The sequence below is a fragment of the Naegleria gruberi genome, assembly GCF_000004985.1.
Source record: "Naegleria gruberi genomic scaffold NAEGRscaffold_46, whole genome shotgun sequence".
In the NCBI taxonomy this organism is placed as follows: Eukaryota; Heterolobosea; class Eutetramitea; order Acrasida; family Naegleriidae; genus Naegleria; species Naegleria gruberi.
This window is the reverse complement of record NW_003163281.1, coordinates 291,375-319,188: the sequence shown is the minus strand read 5'-3', so window position 1 is coordinate 319,188 and position 27,814 is coordinate 291,375. Positions and strand designations below refer to the sequence as shown.

Sequence of the window (27,814 nt, the reverse complement as noted above, 5' to 3'; positions counted from 1 at the left end):
TATTAATAATACTTTTGCTTTTTACTTCTATCATTGTTATAATATTGTTGTTGTCTATCATTCTTGTTTTGCTTTTTAACCAACTTTCTAATAATAAGCAATTGAATGAAATCTTCTTCCATTCCAAGCATTGTCTCATTGTGAATTCTAGTACTTGGACACTTCATGACCATTCCAATACCTCTCAGCTCTGGATTCCTACTAGCAAACTCATTAGCCAGTGTGAAATGAATTGGAATCTTGAGCACTATTTCTCTTGCATTAGAATTCTTAAAATCTTCAATGATTTTCTCAAGCTTTTCAGTGATCAATCTTGCATCCAGTAGTAAAACATTGTTGATTCTCATCTCTTGTTTTAAATGGATCCCATGCTCATAGATGTTGGCCTTTCTCTTTCCTGAAAATTTGGTATGATATTGATCCATATTCTTCTGTACTGCTTTCATTCTTACACTTCTTGATTTCTCATCGTTTTCAAAGTGATCAAATACTGCCAAATCTGTACGTTTTCCTCCGTGGATACAAGCCATAGCTACATGTCCATATCCTCCCATGCAGTCAATGACACGAGACCCTCTTTCAATGTTATTATCAATAAACCTGGACATGCTCTCAGTTTCAGCAAATGGAGCAATTCTAGACACATCACTATCCACTCTACTACTAGCATCTGCTTGAGTGATAATACTTGGCTTTTCCAAAGAAGCAAATTCTGGATATTTCAACTCTTGCCAAATATCTGATGGATTGAATGTTGTTTTCGTTTCTTCTTCTTTTTGTTTTGGAATCAATCTTCTCAATTGATCGAGTGCTTCTTCATGATATCTTGCAATATTGTTTTTAATAATTTCCAACTCAATTGCTTTTTGGTTTTCTTTAGTGTTGGAAACTCCTTCATTGGAAGATGAAGAGCTGGCACATGATTTTCTTGCGCATTGAGTTTGACTCATTGTTAGTTGCAGGATTTAGAAAGGTAGAAGGTTGTTGTGTTGCTTTTTTTGTTGGATTGAAACTGTTTTGTGAGAGAACAACTCTCCACCATGAATTTTTTCAAAATGTTTGAGTTGTGAATTCCAAACCATGTCCATAAATATCAAATACGGGATTTTTAGAAGAATATTGTTTGTGAATTCCCAACAAACACATTCTTTTCAATTATAATCACAACAATCTAGAATTTAATAGTTGTGCCATTAAACCCTCTTCTTCCGATAATTATTCCATTCCGAATCATTTCATCCCTATCTAGTCCATCAAGAACCATCAAATCCCATTTACATTGTTTCATCACCTCACATTTAAAATAATAAAAAACCATCAAATTTAATGATCATTGATGATGCTTCTTCTTGAAGAAGTAAAACTACAACGGCAGTCACCATCACTTTTTCTTTTACCTCCAAAATTTTTCAACAACTTGGAAAAACAAATTGAAGAGCAGAATAAGACAAATAAGGTGAGATGCTAGTCCATAATGGTCATTGAGGCGTTAAGAATTTCATTTGGCGCCAGAGACATTCGGGTAGAGCGGTTTGTTCAAGAATTGTTTCCTCAACTTCTCAATAAACGTTAAGTTTTAAAAGAGTCCCGCCTAAGGAACACAATTTCATCCATAGAAAAAAAGTACAACACACAGTTGCCGCGCTGTACAAAGAGCAACAACGAACAAGAGACGTAACACAATAAGAGAACACACGTCCTCCAATTCTGTTTTGAACAAACTGAGACCCTCAAGAAAAATACACTCTACTTTTTAAACCGTTTTCAATATAATCATTTGATAATCAAATGGTGAAAAGTTCTAGAACCAGTAGCCCAACCGGCCTTAACTCGGGGATTGAAATATCCTCATCCTCCATAACACCAATGACTATAACATCAGCTCCTATTAATATGGTCCTTGGTAATACCTCATCAGTTTTGTACAGCTCCCTTAATCATACAACCATCCTCTTGCAACAACAGCAACAACAACAGAAAGCTATGGCCTCTGTTGTTTCAACAATGCCACCAAAGAAGGAACCAGAGGAAGACTTTGATATTGCTGCCCTCCCTCGTACACCAATTAATTCCATCACTAAAACATCAAAAACTAAGAGAAAGAACAGTGCCTCAAAATCATCAACAAAACCACCAAAGGTTAAATCGGAACCAACTTCACCAACTGATGATGGTGCCAATGGTAAGAGAAAGAGTTGCAACAGATGGACCAAGAATGAAAATGAACTCCTCCTCAAAGCCATTGAAAAGTATGGTGAAAAGAAGTGGAATGAAATTGCCAAGATGGTAGCCACAAAGAATAGCGACCAATGTAATCAACATTGGTGGAGAGTCTTAAATCCAAAGATTTGTAAAAAACCATGGAATGAAGAGGAAGATAACATCCTCATTGATAAGGTCAGAGAATTTGGTGAAAGTGCTTGGAAGAGTATTGCTGATTCATTCCAAGGAAGAACTGATATTCAATGCAGACACAGATGGATCATGCTTAGAAAGTATGAACAAGAAGGAAAAGGTAGACCAATCTCGAGAACCAACATTACCTGTAATTCAAATGTTCCAATTCCAGAAAAACTCAAGGATACCCTTGAAACTGAAGCTAAAAAGAGCTCCTCATCCAGTATTCAAAGTAGAAAGAAGAGAAGTGTTTCCAATGTTAGTAGCACAGATAGTCACCTCTCCAACGAAGGTGATTTATTGTGTAATGAAGATCCTTTCCAAATGATTACCACCTCAACAACAAGTCAACAACAACTTATCATTAGACCATCATCAGCTCCTCTCATAAAATCAGAAAAGAGACAAGACTTTGATATTAGAAATGCTCCAATTAGCTTGGAAGATGATCTAGTTGACGAGTCAGTGTACAACTTTGACCAACAGGAAATTCTTCTCTGTGAAGGTTCAGCCATTGTTCCATACGAATGTAAATTAGATGTTGCCTCACCAACCTATCAACAAGAATCATATGATGAAACTTGTTTTGATAATTGTCAAGATGAAGATGAATTTATCAGAAGAGAAATTGAAATTGAAGAAAGAATGTTCAATTTACAATCTAATGGTGTTTCTACATCCGATTTCTCTGATGACCAAATGATGATTCTTGGTGGTAGAAGCGATCCGAGCAAGGAGTTGGCCAATGTTTTTGCTGAGTGGAATGATTTTGTTTGTGAATTTATGCCTGTCAATGATAGTAGAAGCTCATCAAGACAATCCTACTTGAGTGATACTAACTTTGATGGTTTTTAAATGTTATCAAGATGATGTTAAAAGTTATCATCATTGTCATGGATAACGTTTTTGATGATCAGGAAATATTTTAACAAATTGTAGGTGATGAAGTTCTTCATAATACTGCTCACTGTTAGTTAGCACTTCCCTAAGAAGAAGAATAATTTGATAACACCCTCTGTTATTGTCATCTGATGATGAAAATAATTGTAAGAGAGTTCATCCCAAGTTTTTAAAAACAACACCTTGTTCTATTTTTAAAGAATTGTAAAGAGAAAGAACTTGTGCTGAATAAAATTTTATTAACAAAAGAACAGGAATTTATTTTTATTATAAAAAAAAATACTAGAATGTTTGCCAAAGCCCGTATTCAAAAGGAAAAGGAACAACAATCAGGTACTCCTCAAGCCACCCAAGGTGTAACAGGTATTATTGCCAGTGGTGGTGGTCGTAGCACTGGTTATCAAATTCGTGTTCAAAAAGATCTTGATGAACTTGAAAAGAAGTGGTCTGATAATTTAAAAATTGACGATGCTAACAAACTCAACAAGATGACTCTTGTCCTTGTTCCTGATGACGGAATTTGGAAGGCTCACCCACACGAATTTGAAATTAACATTCCAAACGAATATCCAATCAAGCCTCCAAAGGTTATTTGTAAAACAAAAGTATGGCACCCAAATATTGATCAAAATGGTGCTGTTTGTTTGAATATTTTGAGAGCTGACTGGAAGCCAGTTTTGAACTTGAATGCCATCTTTACTGGTCTTCACTTCCTCTTCCTCGAACCAAATCCCGATGATCCTCTCGATGTTGATGCTGCCAAGCACTACGTCGATCAACCAGAAGACTTTAAACGTAAAGCAAAGAACTACATGAAGGGAACCTATTATTAATTGTTTAGCCGAGAGAAAATCTAAGTCATCATCCCATACAACAACAACAAACTTGTCATAGTTGTAATTCTACAATTATTTTCCACAAAATGTATATTTGATAATCAAACATCTAATAATTTTAATAATATAAATCCTTCTTGTATTTTAATGTAAAGAAAAAGTTGTCAATTATTTGATCTAGTCTACTAACAAATAGGAACAATACAGGAGAAAATCCTTGAATTTTACACAAAACCTAATGATAATGAAAATGAATGCCACTATAAACTAGCTAGTACAAACATAGCCGTTTCATGGGGAAATGGTAATAAGGCTCAATGCAGTCGTTCACTGATTTCATAGAGCCACAACAGGATTCTTCATCGGAATCTTCAACTGCCAATAACAATGTGGAGAGAAGTCTTGTTGATGGGTTGTAGAAGTTTCCCTCCAAAAAATTATTAAAATCACAACATTAAAAAAATTGTCGACAAACAACCCTAGAAAAGCCTTACGTTTTTATTGAGACAAAAATGTTGAGTAAGTACTAGCCGTTATGATGGTCTAATAATAAAAAATTCTATATTGTTCACTCACATCTACAATAACAACTCTGCAAACGACAATAATAACAATGACAACTCTGACAAATCATCACCTATAGATTTCTTTAAGGCCAAACCGGCATGTGTTCGATTTTCATCCATGTACTTGGAGAGTGATGAAGAGATATTGGAAATTCTCCCAAGTCATTCAACATATATTCAAGTCAATACAAAGGAAGATGATCACCCAAGAGGTCATCTTGTTCTCGCCACAAAATCATTAACCTTCTGTCCTGAGGATTTTACACTTCCAGTTTATCGTATTCTGACTAAGGATATTTCGAACATTAAGAAGGCAGCTGCAAAGGGATTTTCAAAGAAATGTTCCACAGTGACGATTTCAACTGCAAGAGTTTGTTTAATTGATAGCAAGGATCACAGTAAGATGAAGGTATGTTTTCAATTATTTTTGGAATGATGTTCATGGCTATTCTTACTGGTTTATATGATTTTAAAATCCTTAAACTCATCATCAATTAATCACACAGATTACAAAAATTACATTAGGTATTCAAAAAGAAAACTTCCAAAAGGTTTACGATTTGTTAGAAAGAATGCAATCAGTAATTCTTACAAAGGATGACAAAACAAGAAATCAACAACTTGCAGACATGGTTGAAATGATTGAAAAGAGAACACCATTCAATACTGGATGGCTGACTGAGGATGAAAGTGTTTCTTACACTACCTCAGCTCTCATGATTTCTTCATTTGAAAAGTTGAGAGGTAAATTTGCAATTTCCTCAAAAAGAGTGTACTTCCAACCAAACTTTTGTTTTGGTGGTGAGCCTCACATTTTAAAACTTTCCCCATCATCTGTATTGGCACTTGTAAAAACAGAATATTTGAATGGATCCAAAGCATTTGTCATGCATTTACATAATGAATCCTCTGCACTCTTCATCTTTGATAAGGAAGAGGAAAGAGATGCAACATTTGAAAAGATCAGCTATGGACAAAACAGCATGATCGATATTAATGAATCAGTGAAAAGAGATCAAGAACAATGGGTGACAGGTTATCTCTCCACTTTCGAATATATCCAAAATCTTAACAGATACGCTGGGCGTACATTGAATGATGTCTACTTGTATCCAATCTTCCCTTGGATTTTTGCTGATTTGAAATCAGAAAAGTTAGATCTTGAAAACCCTGCCACATTCAGAGACTTGTCCAAACATATTGGATGCATCAACTCTGCCGCAAGGAAAAAGTTGGAAAGGCCAGTATGTGACAATTTCTGCATGACTTATGAAAATATCCTCTCCTATTTGGTGAGATGTTATCCTGATATCATGTTCCATTTTAATGACGGCAAATTCATTGATACCAATAAGCTTTTCATGTCTCTTGAGAAATGTTGGGAGGGTATAGTGTCTGGAAGTGATCCAAAAGAAACAATTCCAGATTTGTACAGTGGTGAAGGATTGGTTCTCATTAATTTTAAGAGTCTTCCTCTGGGAGGAACTGGTGACGTTAGCCTTCCACCTTGGGCCGAGAGTGCTAAAGATTTCATCCAAAAAGCTAGAGATGCCTTGGAGTGTGAACACGTTTCCCAAAATTTACACAAATGGATTGATATAATGTTTGGTATTAATCAAAATACCTCTGAACTGGGTCAAGTTTATCCAGAGGCTGTTTTCTCTCCAGGTCGTGGAACTGATGTTAAGGGTATTGCTCCAACAAAACTCTTCAACTCTGCCCACAAAGCAAGAATAACCAAATTGAAGAGAGCTTGTGAGAAGGTCAAAAAGGAAGATGATATTGTCATTGAAGAGTTAAAGCTTAAATTGCATAATGCTCAAGAACATATTACCATCATTGAAAATACAAAGAAAGAGCTGATGGACAAGGCCGGTACTACTGATCAATTGAAGGTGGAAGTTTTGAAATTGACAGAAAGCAATATTGATCTCAAACAAAGCTTTGAAAAAGCAGAAAATGACAACACAGTGTTTAGAGAAGAAAATGAGCAACTCAAGCTTCAGATTGAAAAGCTCAGTAAGGAATTGGATGAGGCAAGAAAGGCACAAGTAGTGGTCTCATCAACTATAATGTCAACGCCAACAACTCAAGGCAGTGCTGCAGGATCGGTGGCTGGTGGAAGTGCTTATAAGGTTGAAAATGGATCCTCTTCTTCAGTTCCACCTTCCTCAACAGGTAAATCATCTGGAAATACAATCATTCAAACAGTGGTGAGAAAGGAAGACATTAAGTTTACCAACAAGTACATTCTCCAATTGGAAAATGATTTACGTCAAAGCAGAAAGGATGAACAAGCAAGAGTTAGTGAATTGGAACAAACTCACCAAGTGCTTCTCAAATACATGAACAAGTACAAGGATGCCAAGGAACGATCTGACAAGTACTGGAAGAAGATTTGTGAATTAAAGACATTACAACAAGAAATTCACGATCTCAAGGTACTCCTTCAACAATTTGAAGCAGAGGATGCTGCAAAGGAAAAGTTAATCACTCAATTAAGGGATGCCAACAGAAAACAAGAGGAAGCAATCAAGCTCTTAAAGATAGAAGTAAGGCAAAATAGCAATTCCCTCAATACTATGGGAATGGCATTGTCAAAGGGTATTGTCTCTGATGCTCTCAACTTATCTATGGAAGATATAGTTGGAGAAGACATGGGAGAGGATGATGCCTTTGTCGAACAACCATTAGAAGAAGATTTATCATTCCAAGCTGATTTGTAGATTTGTGAATAAAAAAATTGTAAAGTTACGAACATTAGATTAGAATAAATTCTTGGACAATAAAATTGAAATGTAAAATGGATACAGCGAGCGGGGCTTGAACCCGCGACCTTAAGCGTGTTAGGCTTACGATCTAACCAACTGATCTATCGCTGCTTACATTCAAAATGAAATGTTCCTTAATATCATTATAAAAAGACTAGCTCGTAAATATTCTTTTGTACTTAATTTTATTGCTCACTGTTTTGATATCTAGTTTCTTCAAAATTTGTTCTCCAAGTCTTGAATATGACAAGCTTGAATAATAACTTGTTCTTCCAACGCTTCCTTTTCCTTGTTTGCAGCACTCAATTGTTCTCTAGCAATAAAAAGGGCAACTTCAGTTTCGGATAATTGTTTTTCCAAAGATTGAACTGTTTCATAATTGTTTGAACGTTGATTATGGACCACTCTACGTTCTTCCCTCAATTCATTTTTTCTTTGGGAGACAGTAAAATTCCATAAATCTGAATCGTCTTGTTTCGTATGAGAATTATTATGGTGGGAAACACTTTCCTTTTTGCCTTTCGAGAGTGCTGATGAAGCTACACTACTCATAGCAAAACAAAGAATACCAATCAAGAAAGAGTAGAATTGAGTTTGAATTGTTTCTGAAAACATTTTTTTATATTTATTTTCAAGAAACACAACAGCAAATGCCTGAAAAAAAGCAAAATGAAACGTGAAAAAACCCAAAAAAGATTCAAATCGTGATTCTTTACAAGAACTAAATCAATCAAAAATAAGCAACCAATATTCATTGTAAAATCTAATTTGAACTTCAAAAAGATTAAGTGAGCAAACTAATTGCTGTGATTAGCTGTCAGCAATATTATCTTGTAACCTTCAATGTACTAACTCTTCCCAAAGTGTCATCCATCAACTGTTGCATAACGAAGAGCTCTGGTTTATTAGTTAGTATTCTGTAAGTTTAGTCATACTATTGCAGAGCTTCGTAGTACATTGTTCATGTGCTCCCACCATTTCATTTCTGCACCGGTTGACCATCTCCCACTTTCTAATAAAAAAGAATGACCACACAAAACATCACCTCCTCTACTAATTCCACTTGTCATCCACTACTTCTTTCCAACAATTCCACCGAAAAATATGGTCTATGTCCTGACTTTGTTTCCACCACAATTACTTCATCAATGTTCATTGCTGCCATGTTTATTTTCGGGTTGAGTGGAATAATTTTGACAATAATTTATAGAAAATCTGGTTATGTAAAGGCAAGAGACCCATTCTATTTGGTTTTTTCAGTGTGTGCTCATTGTACTTTGACAGGATTATTGTTGTTTCGGTTGGCCATTGGACGACAGATTTTTCCATGTGGATTGTTTACTCTAGTTTTTATTCTAATCCCTGCAATGTTTACAATGCCGACCAGTTTTAGATGTATTCGATTGTTTGCATTGTATAGGTTGAATCTGTTGAAGAGTTTTAATGTCAAATCTTTGAGTAGTGGTGAAATTTCGTCATCCATGCACGACATGCAAAATACAAGTCAAATTGAGTTGACAAGTACCATGAAGGAGGAAACAATTCAAACATCGATCAAACAGGAGGATGGAGAAAGCATGTTATTGGATAGGAAAAAGAAGTTGAAAATGAAAATATTCACATTCTTGGCAAGTTACAAATTCATGATGATTTGTTATTTTCTATTGACATTTGGCGTCATCTTATTATGGATAATTTTGGGAGCTGTGGAAGAAACCATGTATCAATCCAATCCCTCATCACCCAAAATCATGATTCCAGACACTGGGTTCTTTAACTTTTCACATGGCTGTGCATTGAGCACAAATTTTGTAATCCTTTTGGCATGTGTTTTTGTAATGTTTTTCATATTGGAATTTGTTTCCATTATTCTTGCAATGATCTCAGATAAGGATACATGGAATATCAAGAGAGATACTGTCATACTTTTGGTGATTCAACTTGTTGGAATTATTTCATTTGGAGTAATGACAGGAATCGATGTCATTTCATCATTGGTTGATTATTTTCTACCTTTTGGATATACCCTGACAGTTTATTCATTGTGTGAAGTTTTGATTTATACGTTTGGACCTGCTGTGTATGGAGCAGTTTCTCAATATTTAAATTCAAAGAAAACGAATCAAACCGAAACTCAAGTTGAAGAAAAATCAGAAGTTGAATTAATTTTACTGAATAGAAAATATTTTGAGATTGTTTTGGATTTTGCGAGACGTTCTTTCTGTGTGGAAAGTGTTTCGTCTTGGAAAGATATTCAGAAATTTAAGGAAATTTTCAAGAAACGTTCAGTTGACCAACAAGTTGTGAAAAATCATGCGAGAAAGATTGTTGAGAATTATTTAACGATTGGTTCACCTTTCGAATTGAATATTCCTTATATTCAACAGAAGAATGTAGAATATTCGAAACTTATCGAAGAAAGTGAAAGTTTGGATTTGAATTTCTTTGAAAAATTGGAAAATCACTGTTTATTGGACATGTCTGATTTATTCGAAAGATTGAAATCTTCCAATAAGGAGATTAGTCAAGCAATGCAATCAATGAGAATGAAAAATGCTAAAGAATAGTACTTTCTAATTAGAAATTCAATAAAAAGCAAGAGCACAAGACATGAAATAATCACCAAGGGGACCAATTCTAATTAACCCTTTCAGTTATACAATTCAAATATTGGACGAAACTGCAGTCCAATTGTTGGTTGAATTCTTTGGAATTGGTTACGTCAAAAATAATTAGAAAATAAAATGGATACAGCGAGCGGGGCTTGAACCCGCGACCTTAAGCGTGTTAGGCTTACGATCTAACCAACTGATCTATCGCTGCTTACATTCATATTGAAATGTTCATCGAATGATATCTTTTTTATTTTAATTTCAATTTAGTTTATGCCTCCTATTCGCATCTCCTAATTTTTTTCTTATCTTTACTAATACTATTGATAAGTTTTTTATAAGAGCCATATTTATTAATCTCGGGACCTGCTAATAAAGATTTATATCCATTAAAGCAGGTCTCAAGGCTGAATCACCTTAAAGGTGAAACAGTCCCTGAGCTTTAATACCCATTAGTATAATTAGGAGGAGATACTAATTGACGGTGTGACGGTAACAAACACAACACCTCTGTTGTGGAATATTCACTAAAATCAAAGATTTCACTCTTTCTGTCTCAAATTTAAGAATGACATGAAATAATTTGACTTAGTTGATTAAAACACTGTTGGGTAACTACCCTTCTTTTTATGAGAAGTTTCCTTCTCAAACAATTCAGGTAAATAGTAAACTTTGGAAAGTTCAAATTTTGATTTTTTACTGAAAATGAAAAATAGGATTAATTGATATGAGTGTGATCCCTATAACGTGTAGGATTTGAGATGTTGAAAAAGTTGGTTATCTTTGAAATTCAATTTGATCTTAATGATGTTTAAGGAAATAAGGTTAATTGTTCGATTTAAGGTGAAAGAAATGAAATAAAAAGAAAAAACAAGAATTTTATTATTTTAATATCATTGTGTAATGTTCACAATGAGTTTGATAATTTTTGAATCACTCTTGAAGGAGTGAATGATAAAAGGTTTGGCTAGAAATCACTCTCCAAGCCAAAACACAAAATAATGAAAAACTGATATTAAATATGGTGTTTATTAGTGATTTAAACAATAGTACTAGAAGATTTCCAAGTTGGTCAAGTACATGTTGAGTAATGGTACATGTACTTTTTAAAATTCACATGTACCTATCCCTATTAAAACTTGATGAAAATCCACTGTTCAAAATTTACTATGCTACTATTGACCATTTCCAACAATCCTACATTAATAGTTTTCCAATCTTTCCAATGGATTCAACAGTGAGGATGATTTTAGTAAAATGTTGAGTTTCACCAAAATAAAGATATTTCCAAGACATAGAAATCACCCATACTATTCTACTATATTAAATATATCTATGATGACGGTTGGTGAGTGTTCCGATGATGGTTTACCAACTTGAAAAATTATAATCCAAAAATTGATTTACTATTTTATGATGAAAGTCCAATAATAAAAATTACTACTATTACTACTATTTAGATGATGTTGAGATGATGATGTGAACGTTTGGCAGCTTACGGATGTGAAACCACTCGAAGAATCATCAAAGTACATCACGTACTAGATGTTGAAATATTTTTTCATATTCTTAACTTTATTAAATGTATCATTCAATTTATCGGTGTTACTAAGGTTGTGCATTTTCCATTTTGGTTTACCGTCATCAGTATTAAGCGGATGCTCTTCTCCCGTCTTTAGTAAGAAACTGAGTGTTCTCCGTCTCATCCGTCCCCCGTTTCACTGTCACTTAGTACCATCTCTATAATGAGGATTACTTGTTCTCAATCTTGTTTTTATTAATTTGCAATGTAACATGTTCAAAATCACAATAATTTTAATTTTTTAAAGAACAATAAAAAAAAAACTTCAAGCACCAAAGTGACGATGTCTGAACAAGCAATAATTGATGAAGTTTGTATGACACAACAAGGAGTTGACGTACCATTTGAACAACAGGGAATGATTAGTAGTGACAAATGTAGAGTTGCGAGGAACGATGCAACGTTAGTATTTCGACAAATTGTAAACAATAAAATTGAGTTGATAAATAATTTTATGCTCAAAAAAATTAAGTATATTGAAATGGTTCAAACACCAAGCAAGGCGAATATTTCCAACATTCGTCAAAGAGTTTCAGCAAGCAAATCCTCAACTTCTACCTACAAGTCTGGTTACATCCCAGTAACTGACAATGGTAGCTCAGCTTCACTCCCCTCTGTGGTTGACCCAACATCCAAAACCTTGGATAACAACCAAGCTGGTTCTGAAAAGAACCTTGATGCTATTCTCAACGCCATCACTTCTTTGGGTGAGAGAATAAAGCATCTCGAAGCTGTTCCTCCTGTTCTGCAACAAGCTAATCAACTTGATGAAGACCCTGATGAGGAATCCGCTGATGAGGATTTCACTGGTAAACATTGGGGTCTAACTACTATCAAGGAGATTAGACGTAACTACGAAGTTGGTGATAGACTATCCGATGGAGATGTCTTAAGTTTTGTCTCAGCCAAAACACTTCGTCATTACTTCAGGTTTTTAGAAAAAAATTTCATATTCCATCAGAATGGAAGAAGAATGCTCACTTCAAGGATTTAATAGAGCATAAGTATGCCGTATCCAATACTAAACAAGCCTTTACATATATCGAACAAAGACTAAAGGCTTTAGGCTATATGGAAGACAATAATGAAATGGTACATGATTATTTGTATTACATGATACAAGATATGTTGATAGAAAAGAAAGAAGTTTTTATTACAGAGAACATTATTACTCGAGAACACGATATTAAATGTCTTCTCAACAATTCAACACCAGACTTTGTAATTAAGAGGGGAAATGGAAGACAAAAAACACTCATTATTGACATTTATGTTGGTGAAAAGGATATTAATGAAATTAAAGGAAAGTATAGAAAGCTCGAGCTGTTTGCTGATTTTAAAATAATCACACCAGCCAATTTCAGAAAAGAGCTGAAGATTATTTTTAAAGATTCTGATCTTGATTATCTTTACAAGAACTACCAAATCTTTCTAGTTGAGTATCATTACTGGAAAGCTTGTATGAAATTAAAGAAGATCCTATTTAATGAAGAGAAGAATATCGAAATAATAACATTCTCTAATGATAGAGATAAGTTTGAAGTTGACCAGTTACAGTATGTAGAGACCTTAAAAAATTATGCTTCCAGTGTATTAGCTCAAGAAGATATTTAATTCATTATTTAGTGAACAGAATAATAAATGGATTGTGAAATTTCTTACAAACAAGAAACTTCTAGTGTTATGACTTTTGTAATCTATTATTAATCTATTATCAAACCAAGAATTCCCTTTTAAATAGTCGTACTTTATATTAGATTCTTTAATTCTTCTAGTGACATCAAAATATTTAATATCACCATTAAACACTCTAATAGAATGATCATCTCCCATTTGTGTTTTTCTAATGATAGAGTCAACTCCATATAAAAAAGAAAAACAAGAAACACTTATTATTGATGATCCTATATTGTGCGAAGGTAACACTTGTGGGCGAGAATGGATGTGGCAAAACTACATTCCTCCGTTTGATGAATAGTGCTTATTTAAATAATGATGATCATGATCAAAAAGATGATGATAATCATAATAGAACATCTCAATTTGGTATGATTGACTTTGAATATACTGGAATGGTGGAGATTGAGGGAAAGATTGGTTTCTTGCCTCAACATTTTGAAGAAATTACTAAGGGTGATGAGTCGACAATTATTACCATGTTGAAATTCTTTCCTGATGCTGATATTCAACAGTTTTTGGAACAACCTTTGCAACCACTTTCTGAGGAGTGGTATAATGAGTTGAATTCGATAATTGGAGATGAGATTTATCAGCAGACGAAACTTATTGGATTGAATAATGATTTATTGGAACAACCATTTGAGAGTTTGAGTGGTGGAGAGAAAACCAAGTCAATTCTGTGTGCTCTAAGTATTGTGAAACCTGACATTTTATTATTGGATGAACCAACTAATCACCTTGATGTGCAAGGTATTGAATGGTTGGAACATTTCTTGAAGGATTATGATGGAGCAGTTGTGATGGTGACTCACGACAGAACATTGATTAATTCAGTTTCTAATAGAATTTCAGAACTTTCTCCTCACACCAAAAAGTTTGTTCACTTCAGGGGAGGATACGAAAATTATCTTGCTCAAGAGGAAAAGAAACGTCAACGAGCCATGCAAGAACGTGAACTTCAAGATAAGGAATTGAAAAACCTGAAACAAAAGTCAATTCAGATGGCATCTTCCATGAAAGCTAGAAAATTGAGAGATCCAAAGAATAGGGATAAACTCAGTTATAACAATCAAGAGGAACGAGTTCACAAGGGTACCTCCAAAGCATTTAATCAAATCACGAGAAAGCAAGAACACTTGCTCGAGAATAGAACAGATTTAATTCAAGAACGAAACAAAATTTCGTTCGAATTTGATGAAAGTTCTATTGCATCCTCTCTAAGTATTGAATTATCGGACTTGTCCAAATCCTTTGCCCAAAAACCTCTCTTCCAAAATCTTTCCTTCACTTTGGTTAGTGGAGATCGATTAATCATTCAAGGACCTAATGGTTCTGGAAAGACAACCTTAATGAACATAATTATGGGATTGACAGAATCCGATGAAGGAAGTGTAAATATTAGTAAGCATGCCAAGATTGGTTATTTAGATCAGGAACAGGAAAATATGCCACTCGACAAGACTGCAATTGAATTGTTGATGGAAGATTCGAGTATTCAAGCAACAAAACAAAAGGTTATTACTGAATTGTGTAATCTTGGAGTTTATACTTGGCATGATTTGAATTCACCATTGAAATCGTTGAGTATTGGATGTAGAAGAAAGGTACAGCTATGTAAAATAATCATGCAAAAATGCTCAATTTTGGTATTGGATGAATTGACTAATCATATTGACTTTCCAAGTTTAGAAGTAATCGAGGAAGCATTAATGAATTTTCCTGGAATTATCATTGCTACTTCACATGATAGATACTTTACTGAGAAAATTGCAACAGACATTATCAATCTCGAAGATTACTCTCCTTTACAAGGAGAAGATTCCACTTTAGAATAAATTGACCAACAACTGTGTCAATATATTCAAATTAGTTTGACTTGTTTTTTTCCAACTTTTTGATTGACTCAATGATGTTTCTATAATTGGCATTCTTAGAGGTTGGCTCCAATTCAAGTAGTTTCTCATAATCTTCCAATGCTCTTTGATAATCTTTCTTTTCCATATAAAGAGAAGCTCTAATAATCAAGGAATCTACATGAGACGGATCAATCTTAATTATCTTACTGCACTCCTCCAGTGCCTTATCTGGCTGAGCTAATTGATCACGATACAAAACTCCTTTCAATAAATACATCTGAATTAATTTTTCTGTTTTCTCCATTGGAATTTCCTTAATTAATTCATTTAATTCATTCAAAGCTACTTCATACTCTCCCTTTCTAAGAAATGCAATAAATCTCTTATTATACGAATTGATCAACATGTTAATGGAATCATATTTCAATCCTCCACTCTCATCTTGTTCCAATCTTTGATTTTCTTTCAATTTCACTAAATCAATAATAGTAGAAGTATCATTCAACAATTTATCCAACTCATTCCATTCCAAATAAATATCACATCGACCAATGAGTGCAAAAACATGTTGTGGATGCAATTCAAGTACCTTGTTGTAATCTTCCAAAGCTTTTTGTAAATCTCCAACTTTTTCAAAGTTATATCGAGCTTTCAAAAGCCAAGCTTTATAATTTCTTGGATTGAATGAAATTGCTTGTGTGAGATCGTTCGTTCCACTTTTGTAATCTTTTAGTAAAAAAAGAAAGGAAGCTCTTTCGCAGTAATTTTCAGATAATTCAAAGAATAGTCTATTCTTCATGTTCGGATGAAGTTGATAGGATTTTTCGGTGCTCAAAATTTGTTGGTTGATTTGTTCGATGGATTTTTGTATCTCTGGAAGGGTGTAAGAAGAATAGTTTACTTTCGTATAATGAAAAGTATTAAAATAAAGCTGATGATGATGCGCCTTTAAAGATGCACCTTTTATGAATTGTCTGATCGAATTTTTAATCATTTTTTTTAAATTTGAATTTGTTCAAACGTGATTCTTTTTCGAATGTGTTCGAATTATTGTAATAATCTCATTTGTAATTTTCCAAATTTACAATTTTTCAAAACGTTCAATCAAATTCATTGTAAAATTCAATCTTTTTTGAGAAATTCAATCAAAAAAAATGAAAAAAAGTCTTGCTCTCATTCGTCGTGCCGCTCTCTCCTCTCAAAAACAACAAGTATCTGCCTTTAGAGGTGTCGGTGCCACACACATTGAACCTTGTTTGACCCAACAAGTGAAAGTAATGAATAATATTTATCAACAATCACGCTTCTTTTCTCAACATCAAATTTTCTCCGAAGCAGAGCAGAAACAAGAAACTCCATCAGCAACAACACCAGCCTATTTAGCCTCTCCAAACATCCTCGACATGGTCAAGCCCGACATGGTCAAGTCTGATGATATGGAAGAACAAAACGTCTATGTTTCCGTTCAATGTTATGAAGATGAATTGGAAAGATATGAAGATACCACAGATTTGATTCCGAATAGACAATCTATTACTATTGAATATGATTATCCATTATCAATTCCTGCTCGGAAGACTTTTGAACGTCCTGTGAATGGTTTCACGCAGAGACAATTGGTTGCCTTGATTTGTAGGGGATATAAGGAAATATATGAAGAGGAAGATGGTTCTTCATCCATCACTGCTCAACCAATGCGTGATCAAGATCCAAATTGTTCTTTAATTAATAGATGTTCTACCAATGGAAAGTATGGAATTTGGGGTCATGAAATTGGAGATTTAATGTTGCACACACTTTGTTATAACTCTGAACATGATATCTTTACAATTGAAGTTGATTCATAGCTTATATCAAACATAATATTAACCATGCCAATTTGTTGTTGGGTATCCTGGTAAATACCTGATGGGATGAAATTGATTGGATTTTTTAGTCAATTGAGACATTTAATTCACGTGAATTGCTAATTTATGTTTTTCATTTGTATTGTTGTAAATAAACTCTGAAACGTGATTGGAAACAGTGATTTCATATCAAAAATAGATTAAAAAAAATGTCAAAACTTCAAGTTTCGGTTGTGAAAGGATCACAACTTCAGTGCAAAGATTTGAATGGTTCTAGTGATCCAGTAGGTATTTTATGTGTGATGTGAATTATATTAAATAATTATTATTATAATTTTTAACAATTTGTGATGATCTATTAGTTTGTAGTAATGTGAGTTTCGAATATCATCAAGTTTCGAATAATAATAATTTTTAAAAAGAACCATCAATCCGAATGATTCTCTCATCAAGTTGCCATTTTCCAAATCTAATGAACAAAAGACTAAAGTACAATACAAAACTTTGGATCCGGAATGGAATGAAGAATTTACTTTCGATCAGTAAGTTTATAATTTCATCATTATTCGAATCCATAAAATAATAATGCAATTAATTTAATATTATTACAGAGTCAAACCAAGTGATACTTTGAAATTTGCAGTTTTTGACAAGAATAAACTGTTAATGAATGTTGCAATGGGAAAGGTCGAGAAAACCATTGCAGATTTTACGAAACTTGCCGAAAAGGGACCATTCTGGTTGGATTTGGAACAAGTTAGAAATGGTAAAATACTTGTGAATGTTTCTCTTGGTGCTTCTGATATGAAATCTTCGTCAAGTTCTGGAAGTTTGTCATCCACTAGCTCAAGTTCTGAAAAATCTAAAAGTGCATCTTCAAATAGTAATAGTGGTCCAACGGAAGAAACTATTGAAGAACATTTGAATAGATTTAAAAAACAAGCAGTAAGTACTAGTTGAGAATTTTGAAAAATTAAATGAAACAAATGGAACTATTTGAAAATTAATGAAATATCTGAAATTTAGGATGAAATTGAAAGAAAGATTACTGTGGATCTGGTGAATGAAATTAACAAATTGGAAAGTCTTTCTAATAAGGTACAAACTGAATCAAATTCTAAAGTTTTGGATGAACTTTCAGGGTAGGTTTCAAATAATTTCGAATAATTTTTAAAATGGAAATTCAGTAAAATGAGAGAACAAGTTGATGTTACTTCTAAACTTTCATCTACAATTCAAGAGGCCATTAAGGAAATTTCCATCGAAACTTCCTCAATTAAAGAAGCCATGAAAGAAGAGAATGCCATCACTCGTCTCAGATCTCAACAACAGCAAAAACTCATTCAACTCTTCATGCAAGAAATGGATAAATTCCAATCTGTACAACAAGAATGCAAACAAAGCAAGATTGGTCGTGTGAAACGTCTCTTTGACATTTATGCTAAAGGAAATGGTAAAAATGCAGCATCACCATATGCTGACCTAACTCCTCAAGAGATTGAGACCATGATTGTGGAAGATAAATTGCAATTCCAAGAATTATTGAAGGGTGACACTAAATATGCCTTGACTCAATCTCAGGAAGCAACTTTGGATGTGGAATATCAACTTGCAAAGGAAAGTAATGAAGATATCAAACAATTATACTTTTCCATGGTTCAACTCAATCAATTATTCCAAGATTTTGCCAATCTCGTTGAACACCAAGATGAATTATTGGACTGCATTGAATATAACATTGCTCATGCCAATGAGTGTGTCGTGAATGGTGTGAAACATATTAAGGACAGTAACAAGTTGAGACAATACACAAGTCCACTTGGAATTTTGAAGGCAATTCCTATTTTGAAGTAATAATTGAAACCAGGATTAATAAACTCATTTTCACTTCCCTTGAATTATTCCTACAATACTGCTGGACTAGGCAATCTCTCATTCATTTTCCTTTTCACTTTTTTTAATTTTTAAATTTTTTCAGATTTATTACAAAAAAAAAAGTCCGGAATGAAAAAGATTTCGAAATTAAAGTCAAAGTTTGTTGTTGGTGCCAACACGAAGCAGATGGCAAAATCATCAGCATTCTCGGCGGGTATGGGAAAAGTGGCTTGGAATTCATCATCTTTATGTAAATCACGAAGGAATTTTCATTCTTCGAACATATTAAATTTTAATCGAGGTCTTGCTCCGAATCATGATAAGAATGTAAAACAACAACAACAACACAATGCTTCCTCATCACCATCATCATTAATGGAAAATACAAAATTACAAATCAGCACGAGTACAATAGAATTTATTAATTTAATTTCGGAACAAGTTAATTCTAGAAAGGAATTCATCAAGGCTACTTTCAGTGAACCAAGACAGACAACATCAATTAATAATGGTACCACTATTAGAGAGGAATTAAATTTGGGAGAGGTTGAAATATTCAAGTTTTCAGTGAGGCCGATTATGATGATGGATTCAAAGGCTTGTTTTCAATTTAGTTTGTTTTTGAAGGATGGAAAGGCAATTCATAGAAATTTCGAGGATTTATCACAAGTATTGCGAATTATTCAAGAATTAATGGACAATGCAAGTTATCAGCAAGTTTTGATTCAGAGAAGAGGTTCAGCAGAGGACATTCACATGCTTGTGAAGTATGATAAGGAAACAACTAAGATGAAACAAGTGAAAGTAAGCAAGATTGCAAATTTGGCTAAGGCAACAACAAGCACTAGAGAATCATCGACAGTGGAGAATGAGTTTTCACACAACAGAAAGAAGGATTACATTTTGGAAGAGGGCAAGTTGATTAATTTCCTTGTTGAATTGGGGATACAACATGAAACTTCTGGTAAGATCCTCGCTCAGAAATATAACAAGTTCAAGCAAATGAATCACTTTTTGGAGATTTTCAAGGAGAGTATATCATCTCTATTACACCAGAAGGGAAATGTAGAAAATATGACATTGAGAATTGTTGATTTTGGATGTGGAAAGTCATATCTCACTTTTGCTATTCACTACTATTTGAAAGAAGTGCTGAAAATTGGAAATGTACAAATTATTGGTTTGGATTTGAAGAAGGATGTCATTCAACATTGCAATAACATTTCAAAAAAGTATTCCTATGAAAAGGAGTTGAAATTTATGGTAGGAGACATTCATTCATTTGATGCTTCTTCACATTTCACTGCTGGTGAATACAAAGATGATTCCCAAGTAGACATTGTTGTTTCCTTGCATGCCTGCAATACAGCAACAGATAAGGCCCTCGAACAAGCCACAAGATGGAAGAGTCAAATTATTCTAGCCGTTCCATGTTGCCAACACGAGGTCTACCAACAAATGAAACATATGAAATCCCTCCCAGAGAATCACTTTATGGAACCACTATTACAACACAACATTTTCAATGAAAAATTTTGTTCCATTTACACAGATGCATTGAGATGTCAACTTTTGGAAATTATGGGCTACAAGACAAACGTTATTGAATTTATTGATACAGAACATACACCAAAGAATGTAATGATTAGGGCAACTAGAAGCAATACTAGTCCTGAAAAAAGATCTACCCTTATATCCAAGTATCGAAGCATGCTTGATAATCTTCCCGTAAAAATTACACTAGAACAGTTATTGTTTCCTAAAGGGCTTGAATGATGCTGCCGATTCATTAACATCCAAGAAATTTTTACAATTGAAAAATATTTGGTATCAAAAACAAGAATTGGGATTTTAGTTCTGTTCTGTCTGTTTCTTTTCATTAATATATTTTTCACAAAGCTCTAGAACTTCACTAAACAATGGATTGTATTCTCTCTCTTGAATCATCATTTCTTTCAGTGACTGATATTTAATACCTGAATAATTACTGACTATTTGTGTATTGTACAATAGCTCTTCGTAGGCACTCAATTGAGCTTTTCCTTCATTATAAAATTCTAATAATCTTTCAAAAATGATTGAATGGTTAACTATGATTTGAGGTTCAAATAAATTATTCAAAGTTGACATAAGAGCTACAAATGCATAGGAAGGACAACTTTTAGCCAATAATTCCATAATATTGAAAACTTTCTCCACACTTGACAAATTTGGATAATTATTTTCTTGGCATTTGGTACAAAACTCTGCAAGGTTCATTTTTCTGCCACATAATAGTGGATCCATTATGTATCTGAGAGAGTAATCATTATTTTCAAGCAATCGTTCAAAATATTGAGCAATGATATTTCTCTCATCAAAAAATTCCAATGGGTCAATATCATATTCAGTAACGAGATACTTGATCAAGTCTGGATAATCTGTGGCAACAAATGCACTTTGGAATAGTCTCTTTACATGTTTGACATCAAGTAAGTGTTTGTACGAGTTAAATAAGTTTACAATCTGTCCATACCATCGTCCTTCAATTAATTGAATAAATGGTTCATGACTACATTTCTCAATATTGAATATTTCAATGCATTGGTCAATATTGGATACTAAATCATTTGGTTTCACCTTATTCTCCATAAATCTTTGATTCAGCTTGTTCAAAAAAACAGAAAACAATATGTTATTGACCTCCTCTCCACTAGGCCATTTGCTACCAAATACCTTTCTAATAACTTTAAATCTAATCATGTCATCAAAGGAATCGAAAACCATACGTTGAAACGAATCGCTCTCAAATAAATTTTCAGGCAGAATGATATTATTTCCTTCTTCAAAATATTTAACCATGAAATTTTCCCATCCAACAATTGTCTGTAATGTCTGGGTATAATTGTCTTTCTTTGCTTCAACTTCTCTAACTAACATTGTAGCAATGTTACAAAAATAAGACAAACTAAACAAAGGCCTCAATGTTTCTATCTTTTCATAATTATAACTAATATTAAAGAGTTGATAACACTTTTGAGTAAGACCTAACAATCTTACAATCTCATATAATTGGAAATTTCCAATTCTACCAGCACAAAATAGTAAGGTATCCAAGTATTTGGTTGGTGGATGCTCTTCCAACAAATGCACATGCCAACAGTGAGCATAAATTCTTCCAATGAGCATTCCTAATTCATGCTTGGCCTGATTATCATCTAACTTCAAGGATCTCAACAATTTTTCATCATTCAATAATCCCTTCTTTCTAAAAGTTTCTTCAAATTTAACCTGTAGTGAATTTTCCTCTTCACTCGTTGTTGGCAGATTCATAAAAGTAGCAAATACTTGTCGAGGATTTGTTGATAATTGTTCCGAATATTGATCAAACAATAAACGCCACAACATGGGTGAATGATTGATCATATCATGCCATTCCCGACATACTACCATACAAGTAGGAAGAGTTGCAAGATCAATATAGGTAAGACACTGAAAGACAATCTCTGGCAGTAATAGATCTTGAGACATTTTTTTTTAAAACGTGAGCCAACATGTTAGTGAGAACCCACACATTTAAACGTGCTACAATCTCTTATCGAATTTTGTCAAGAATTCAAACATTCTATGATGAATTACAAATTCTGTCAATTCAAATATCTTAATAAATAATATTTACTCACTTTTTAAAACTTATCAAAATAAGATGATTAAAAATTACAATCTAAATCGATGCAAAAAGGAAAAGATAACTTCACTGCAATGGGCTGGATCATCTTCTTGAATGCAATGGCCTGACCTGTTGAGAACTTTCATTTGGAATTTACCTTGCATTTGGGCAATTGTTAATTCTTTATCCAGAATATCAGTCGATGTAATCATGAGCAATTTCAATCCTTTGACTTCCAGGAAAATCTGTGACATGTCTGTAAACCATGCTGTCCAATATTCTTCCGAATCTGTCAGATTAGTTCTCCAAGTATAATAATTTCCCTCCTCAACATGCATCAATTGTGAAGGTATACTAATAACAGCACTCGAAATATTATTGACAACACCATGTTGAATGGACCATTTGATGGCACTTTCCATGTTTTTGAATTTGTTTGGTCTAGATTCGATGAATTTCTTAGTGTTTGGCAGACTTGTCAGTGCACTTCCTTCAACCATATCAATAACAACCACTCCTTTCACTGTCATTAATTCGTGTGATTGTACAGTGCCAGACTTGGTCTCCTGTTCCTCTATGATGTCCATTTTGTGAGCACATCGTACAGCTATTGATCCTCCAAGTGAATGGCCAATCAATATGAAATTTCTCTTCTTTCCTCTATATACTTGTTGTAAAAGAGCAATAATATCATCCACCAATGTATCAATACTGAGTTCAGAATCCTTTTCCGTATGACTAGCTCCATGTCCTCTCAAATCCATTGCACAATATTCATAATCATCAACATTAAAGGCTTCTGATGCGGATTTAGGTTGTCCCATTCCCATCTCTATTGGAGTAGGAGGTGATCTCATAAAATTAATATTTACATTATTAGTATTTCCACTTCTAATCACTAATTGTCTTAAATTTTGCATACACAAAGTCCAAGACAAGGAAGATAACCCAGCTCCATGAATAAATACCAAAACACTCTCACATTTTCTTGTTTTTATCAAGTGAGCAGGAAGTGATGTTGTTGTTGTTGTATTAGTGTTTGATTGTTCGTTATTAGTATTTTGATGATGCAAATGATTCATTGTATACATTCGGAAAACTCCTCTTCCCTCCACTGCTACATCATGTTGCTCTAAACCATGACTAGCATAGTCAACTTCTGGTTTAAAAGCCTCATCATTTTGTTGTTGTATTGAAGATGAAATTCTATTATCGGAGAATGATGATGATGTATGTTTTGGGATGAAGGAAGTTGGGCGGGAAGGTGGAGACATTGTTGGTGGTGATGAAGGAGATGATGATGATGATTGATTTTCAGTAACCTTCCTCTTAAATAGATTTCTTTCCATTTTTTTTTATAGTTTTAATAAAAACCGTTTTTATTTAAATAATTAAATATAGTATTTAAAAGATTACAAAAAAAATGATCAATTGCTTGAAAGCAGAATCATCCTGAATGAATTGACATCAAGCATATCTTTCTCTGAAAGTCAATTCAACGAACGAGGGAGCGAAATCAATGAGTGTCGACTCGATTTTCAAATCGTTATGCAATCATTAAGGAGTCAATAGCCAAACAGTGTAACGATCTATACACTACAATTGATTGGAAATATTTCTCTTGTCTGAGTGCGAATTTTGCCAACTGAGTGATTACCACCCATCCAATAAAGGCGATAATCAAAAACACCCTCCTTGGGGTATTTACCAACTGCCAAAGTGACCACACTGAATGCTGTTTGTTGTGGCATTGAAAGAAGGTTCAATCGTTTTGTAAACTCTATTCCTCATCGTACACCAAAAATTGTTCAAATTAGGAACCGTACAAAGGCTAATAAAAAACCACAATCAAAAAAAAATCCACATACCCACTCCACCACCAAAGATGTAGGTTGAAGATGATAATTAATGTGTGATGATAATTAACAAAATTTACTCCGTGTGATGAATGAAAAATCTTACTGTTTTTATAATGATGAAATTTTGTCCATATCAAACTCTTCATCATCATCATGATATTGCTATTACTATTCAACAATATATTGATATTATTATCCTCTCTAAAATTACATCAAAATATCATTCATATTATTATTATAATAATATTCAAATTAACAACAACAACAATAATAATAACATTACTTCAAATTTATTGAACAACAATATAATAGGACAACATCATCATCGACTCACTTTAGATTTCCATCCTTTCATCAAAAGGAAACAACCTGTATTCAAGATGGATTAGAATACATGTGTGGTTGGGGAAATACCTTCAGTACCGAAGCATTAGAAGGTGCTCTTCCATTAGGACAGAATACTCCACAAAAGTGTCCATACGGACTCTATGCTGAACAATTACAAGGTACAGCATTTACTGCACCACGTAGTTGTAATCAACGTGTTTGGTTTTATAGAATTAGACCTTCTGTTGTACATTTTCCATTTACAAATTATGAAGGAAATGAACAATTTTCACCACTCAATTCAGTCAAGATTGATTTGGGACGTTTAGTGACACCACAACAAATTCGTTGGATGCCACCAAAGAAAGTTGAAGAAGGAATTGATTTTGTTGATGGTTTGAGAGTTGTTGCTGGTTCGGGAAGTCCACAATTGAAAACTGGATTTTCAATTTTGCAATATCAATTCACCAAGTCAATGGGTGATCGTTGTATGTGTAATTCAGATGGTGACTTTTTGTTTGTTCCAGAAAAGGGAGAATTGTTAATTACTACTGAATGTGGTAAATTGAGAGTTAAGCCAAAGGAAATTTGTGTCATTCCACGTGGTATTAAATTCACAGTTGACTTTGCTGATAGCTCATGTACTTTTGCCAGAGGTTACATGTCTGAAGTTTATGCTGGACACTTTGTTATTCCAGATTTGGGACCAATTGGTGCTAATGGTTTGGCCAACCCAAGAGATTTCCTCTATCCAATTGCTTGTTATGAAGATCGTGACCAAGGTGTTGAATATGAAATTATTCAAAAGTTCCAAAACCAATACTTTTCTGCTAAATGTACCTATTCACCATTTGATGTTGTTGCTTGGCACGGAAATTATGCTCCATACAAATATGACTTGAATTTATTCAATGTTGTCAACTCTGTATCATATGACCACTTGGATCCATCCATTTTCACAGTTTTGACCTGTCAATCAGCTGAGAAGGGTGTTGCTGTTTTGGACTTTGTCATCTTTAAGGATAGATGGTCAGTTCAAGAACACTCATTCCGTCCACCATACTATCACAGAAATACCATGAATGAATATATGGGTTTAATTGAAGGAGTTTATGAAGCTAAAGAAGAAGGTTTCGTTATGGGAGGTGGTTCTCTTCACAATTGTATGGTTCCTCATGGCCCTGAAGAAAAGGTCTTTGAAAAGGCATCCAATGCTGAATTGAAACCAGAACGTGTCTCTGAAGGAAGTATGGCCTTCATGTTCGAATCTACCTACATTATCAATCCAACAGAATATGCCATGAATGAAATGAATATTGATAAGGATTATTATAAGTGTTGGATTAACATTCAAAAGCACTTTAATCCAAACCAAAAGTAAATTTTGTAAATAAATTATTGATAACTCTATTGCTTAATTATGGTTATTTTTCAAGTCACTGAGATACTTGGTTCTTACAAGTTTTTAATAAACTTAACAATTTGATCCTTATTAACAATATTTATTTAATTGTTAAATTGGATTATACAAGATATGGACAAGTGCAACTCAAACTCTTAAAATCAGAAGAGAAGGAAGGCATACATCCACCACATAGATAAACACCTCCAACATTATAATTACCTGCCAAACGATGGAAAATACAAGTGTCCTTTCCGGTGGTTGAAACGAAATCGTCTTCATCTTCTGGATCTTTAAAGATGTTCAACACAATTCTTATCTCTATCACACTTGACACGAATAAAGTGAATATAAAAAGATCCATCTGCATTTCTTTCAACAGTTGCTTTAAAGACACGATGTGTCAATTTCTTTGTTAGAATAAGGTATTCTTCTGTGAATTCTGCACGACCACCAGCTGCAACAAAGGCTGGATTACCACTTCCCAACTTTTCAATCATTTGATTTACCTTGTTAACTTTGAAAGCATAGAATGGTTGAGGAGCTAATTTATCAGCTTGTCTCTTGGCCTCAACTTGTGCAACCATTTGAGCGACACTCATGGAATTGGAGGAAACAAACTTGTTGTAAATCTTTTTCATATTTTCTTGTTTTGGCCCATTAGGGAAAGCTCTCCAGATTGGAATGGTTTCAAATTTCACTGGTACTGGATTATTAGCAAAAGTTTGAACTCTTTGACTGATGGAGCTAATTTGTGGATTACCACCAATAATATCCAATGAACCAACTCTTTGATATCTCATGTATCCATTTGGTAACTTACTGGTATCAGTGTTAATACCAATAGTTACTTGCAATTGAATGTCCAAGTATTGTTCCATACTTGGACTACTATAACATGATCGAACTGATGTGGTCAGATCAACAACTCCTCCATAGGTTACCTTAGTAGCAATAGAATCACCGAATGATGAAATGACCATATTGTACAAATCTTCATCCATTTGATCTGGAAGAATGTCAATAATCTTTTTAAATTCGTCAGTGACTTCAATATTTGTTATTTGAACAGAGTGAGTATAGTATTGTTTCTGGATATTGTACCCTCTCAAATCTCCTTCAAAATACTTTTTAAAAATCATGTCGGTAGCAGTTGTTCCATGACTGTAGAGACCATTGAATATTTCACTTCCATCACTTGGATATAACATATTGAAATAATCAGTAGCTCCGTTTATGGTACGAGTGAGTGTCTTTTGTTCATTCACAGGTGTTGCCCTTGGAGATTTGAGAATTGGAGGATTAATACTCTTATCTACTCTATTGTAACCAACTCCTGCAATGATTGGCATGTCTTCCATAGCTCCTCTCATCAATGAAGTCTTGTAATTCACATCGAGACCCTTTCCAGGACAATCCAAACCACTCAAAGTCAATAAGCAAATATTCTCCATCTTGTTAATTTGTTCTCTCATTCGAGTTTTAGAATCAGGTCCCATAGCCCTTAACTTCACTCCGCTTGCCTCACAATAATAATGATTATTTATCATTATCATCATCAGGATAACAATCATGATTATTAAAAAACCGCTTCGGATCATTTTATTGCGCCCTCAATAGTTGGAATTTTTTTTTAAGGATGGTAAAATGATGAG

General features: G+C 33.8%; 15 protein-coding genes and 2 non-coding genes across 17 annotated transcripts; 10 read left to right on the top strand and 7 right to left on the bottom strand.

Moving 5' to 3' along the window:
- Window positions 1–2: 2 nt before the first annotated feature.
- Window positions 3–950, bottom strand: NAEGRDRAFT_71468 (uncharacterized protein; the record flags this gene model as incomplete). The annotated part of the gene is made up of 1 exon (XM_002673443.1): window positions 3–950. One exon carries the CDS (start codon window positions 948–950, stop codon window positions 3–5), a length of 948 nt encoding a protein of 315 aa, XP_002673489.1.
- Window positions 951–1,788: 838 nt separating this feature from the next.
- On the top strand, window positions 1,789–3,541 carry NAEGRDRAFT_80940 (myb DNA binding domain-containing protein; the record flags this gene model as incomplete). The annotated part of the gene is made up of 1 exon (XM_002673535.1): window positions 1,789–3,541. The coding sequence occupies one exon, from the start codon at window positions 1,789–1,791 to the stop codon at window positions 3,250–3,252; it is 1,464 nt and encodes a 487-aa protein (XP_002673581.1). The 3' UTR covers window positions 3,253–3,541.
- A 40-nt stretch (window positions 3,542–3,581) lies between these two features.
- Window positions 3,582–4,284, top strand: NAEGRDRAFT_80939 (uncharacterized protein). Its single transcript, XM_002673534.1, has one exon. It carries the CDS (start codon window positions 3,585–3,587, stop codon window positions 4,128–4,130), a length of 546 nt encoding a protein of 181 aa, XP_002673580.1. The 5' UTR covers window positions 3,582–3,584; the 3' UTR covers window positions 4,131–4,284.
- Window positions 4,285–4,645: 361 nt separating this feature from the next.
- NAEGRDRAFT_71465 (uncharacterized protein) lies at window positions 4,646–7,425 on the top strand (the record flags this gene model as incomplete). Its single annotated transcript, XM_002673533.1, has 3 exons — window positions 4,646–4,652; window positions 4,777–5,108; window positions 5,206–7,425. The coding sequence occupies 3 exons, from the start codon at window positions 4,646–4,648 to the stop codon at window positions 7,423–7,425; spliced, it is 2,559 nt and encodes an 852-aa protein (XP_002673579.1).
- Window positions 7,426–7,507: 82 nt separating this feature from the next.
- Window positions 7,508–7,581, bottom strand: NAEGRDRAFT_t516. The gene has a single exon. It is a non-coding gene; the product is annotated as a tRNA-Val (tRNA).
- Window positions 7,582–7,686: 105 nt separating this feature from the next.
- NAEGRDRAFT_71464 (uncharacterized protein) lies at window positions 7,687–8,022 on the bottom strand (the record flags this gene model as incomplete). The annotated part of the gene is made up of 1 exon (XM_002673442.1): window positions 7,687–8,022. The coding sequence occupies one exon, from the start codon at window positions 8,020–8,022 to the stop codon at window positions 7,687–7,689; it is 336 nt and encodes a 111-aa protein (XP_002673488.1).
- Window positions 8,023–8,960: 938 nt separating this feature from the next.
- NAEGRDRAFT_71463 (uncharacterized protein) lies at window positions 8,961–10,037 on the top strand (the record flags this gene model as incomplete). The annotated part of the gene is made up of 1 exon (XM_002673532.1): window positions 8,961–10,037. One exon carries the CDS (start codon window positions 8,961–8,963, stop codon window positions 10,035–10,037), a length of 1,077 nt encoding a protein of 358 aa, XP_002673578.1.
- A 182-nt stretch (window positions 10,038–10,219) lies between these two features.
- NAEGRDRAFT_t515 lies at window positions 10,220–10,293 on the bottom strand. Its single transcript has one exon. It is a non-coding gene; the product is annotated as a tRNA-Val (tRNA).
- A 1,654-nt stretch (window positions 10,294–11,947) lies between these two features.
- Window positions 11,948–13,278, top strand: NAEGRDRAFT_51597 (uncharacterized protein; the record flags this gene model as incomplete). Its single annotated transcript, XM_002673531.1, has 2 exons — window positions 11,948–12,473; window positions 12,626–13,278. The coding sequence occupies 2 exons, from the start codon at window positions 11,948–11,950 to the stop codon at window positions 13,276–13,278; spliced, it is 1,179 nt and encodes a 392-aa protein (XP_002673577.1).
- Window positions 13,279–13,634: 356 nt separating this feature from the next.
- NAEGRDRAFT_71461 (uncharacterized protein) lies at window positions 13,635–15,179 on the top strand (the record flags this gene model as incomplete). Its single annotated transcript, XM_002673530.1, has 1 exon — window positions 13,635–15,179. The coding sequence occupies one exon, from the start codon at window positions 13,635–13,637 to the stop codon at window positions 15,177–15,179; it is 1,545 nt and encodes a 514-aa protein (XP_002673576.1).
- Window positions 15,180–16,354: 1,175 nt separating this feature from the next.
- On the top strand, window positions 16,355–17,047 carry NAEGRDRAFT_71460 (uncharacterized protein; the record flags this gene model as incomplete). The annotated part of the gene is made up of 1 exon (XM_002673529.1): window positions 16,355–17,047. The coding sequence occupies one exon, from the start codon at window positions 16,355–16,357 to the stop codon at window positions 17,045–17,047; it is 693 nt and encodes a 230-aa protein (XP_002673575.1).
- Window positions 17,048–17,256: 209 nt separating this feature from the next.
- Window positions 17,257–18,943, top strand: NAEGRDRAFT_80938 (uncharacterized protein; the record flags this gene model as incomplete). Its single annotated transcript, XM_002673528.1, has 6 exons — window positions 17,257–17,331; window positions 17,410–17,420; window positions 17,470–17,589; window positions 17,659–17,992; window positions 18,074–18,189; window positions 18,235–18,943. The coding sequence occupies 6 exons, from the start codon at window positions 17,257–17,259 to the stop codon at window positions 18,899–18,901; spliced, it is 1,323 nt and encodes a 440-aa protein (XP_002673574.1). The 3' UTR covers window positions 18,902–18,943.
- A 165-nt stretch (window positions 18,944–19,108) lies between these two features.
- NAEGRDRAFT_71458 (uncharacterized protein) lies at window positions 19,109–20,698 on the top strand (the record flags this gene model as incomplete). The annotated part of the gene is made up of 1 exon (XM_002673527.1): window positions 19,109–20,698. The coding sequence occupies one exon, from the start codon at window positions 19,109–19,111 to the stop codon at window positions 20,696–20,698; it is 1,590 nt and encodes a 529-aa protein (XP_002673573.1).
- A 59-nt stretch (window positions 20,699–20,757) lies between these two features.
- NAEGRDRAFT_80937 (uncharacterized protein) lies at window positions 20,758–22,432 on the bottom strand (the record flags this gene model as incomplete). Its single annotated transcript, XM_002673441.1, has 1 exon — window positions 20,758–22,432. One exon carries the CDS (start codon window positions 22,430–22,432, stop codon window positions 20,774–20,776), a length of 1,659 nt encoding a protein of 552 aa, XP_002673487.1. The 3' UTR covers window positions 20,758–20,773.
- Window positions 22,433–22,618: 186 nt separating this feature from the next.
- On the bottom strand, window positions 22,619–23,920 carry NAEGRDRAFT_71456 (uncharacterized protein; the record flags this gene model as incomplete). The annotated part of the gene is made up of 1 exon (XM_002673440.1): window positions 22,619–23,920. One exon carries the CDS (start codon window positions 23,918–23,920, stop codon window positions 22,619–22,621), a length of 1,302 nt encoding a protein of 433 aa, XP_002673486.1.
- A 904-nt stretch (window positions 23,921–24,824) lies between these two features.
- On the top strand, window positions 24,825–26,138 carry NAEGRDRAFT_71455 (uncharacterized protein; the record flags this gene model as incomplete). The annotated part of the gene is made up of 1 exon (XM_002673526.1): window positions 24,825–26,138. The coding sequence occupies one exon, from the start codon at window positions 24,825–24,827 to the stop codon at window positions 26,136–26,138; it is 1,314 nt and encodes a 437-aa protein (XP_002673572.1).
- A 314-nt stretch (window positions 26,139–26,452) lies between these two features.
- Window positions 26,453–27,658, bottom strand: NAEGRDRAFT_51592 (uncharacterized protein; the record flags this gene model as incomplete). Its single annotated transcript, XM_002673439.1, has 1 exon — window positions 26,453–27,658. One exon carries the CDS (start codon window positions 27,656–27,658, stop codon window positions 26,453–26,455), a length of 1,206 nt encoding a protein of 401 aa, XP_002673485.1.
- Between the last annotated feature and the right edge of the window lie 156 nt (window positions 27,659–27,814).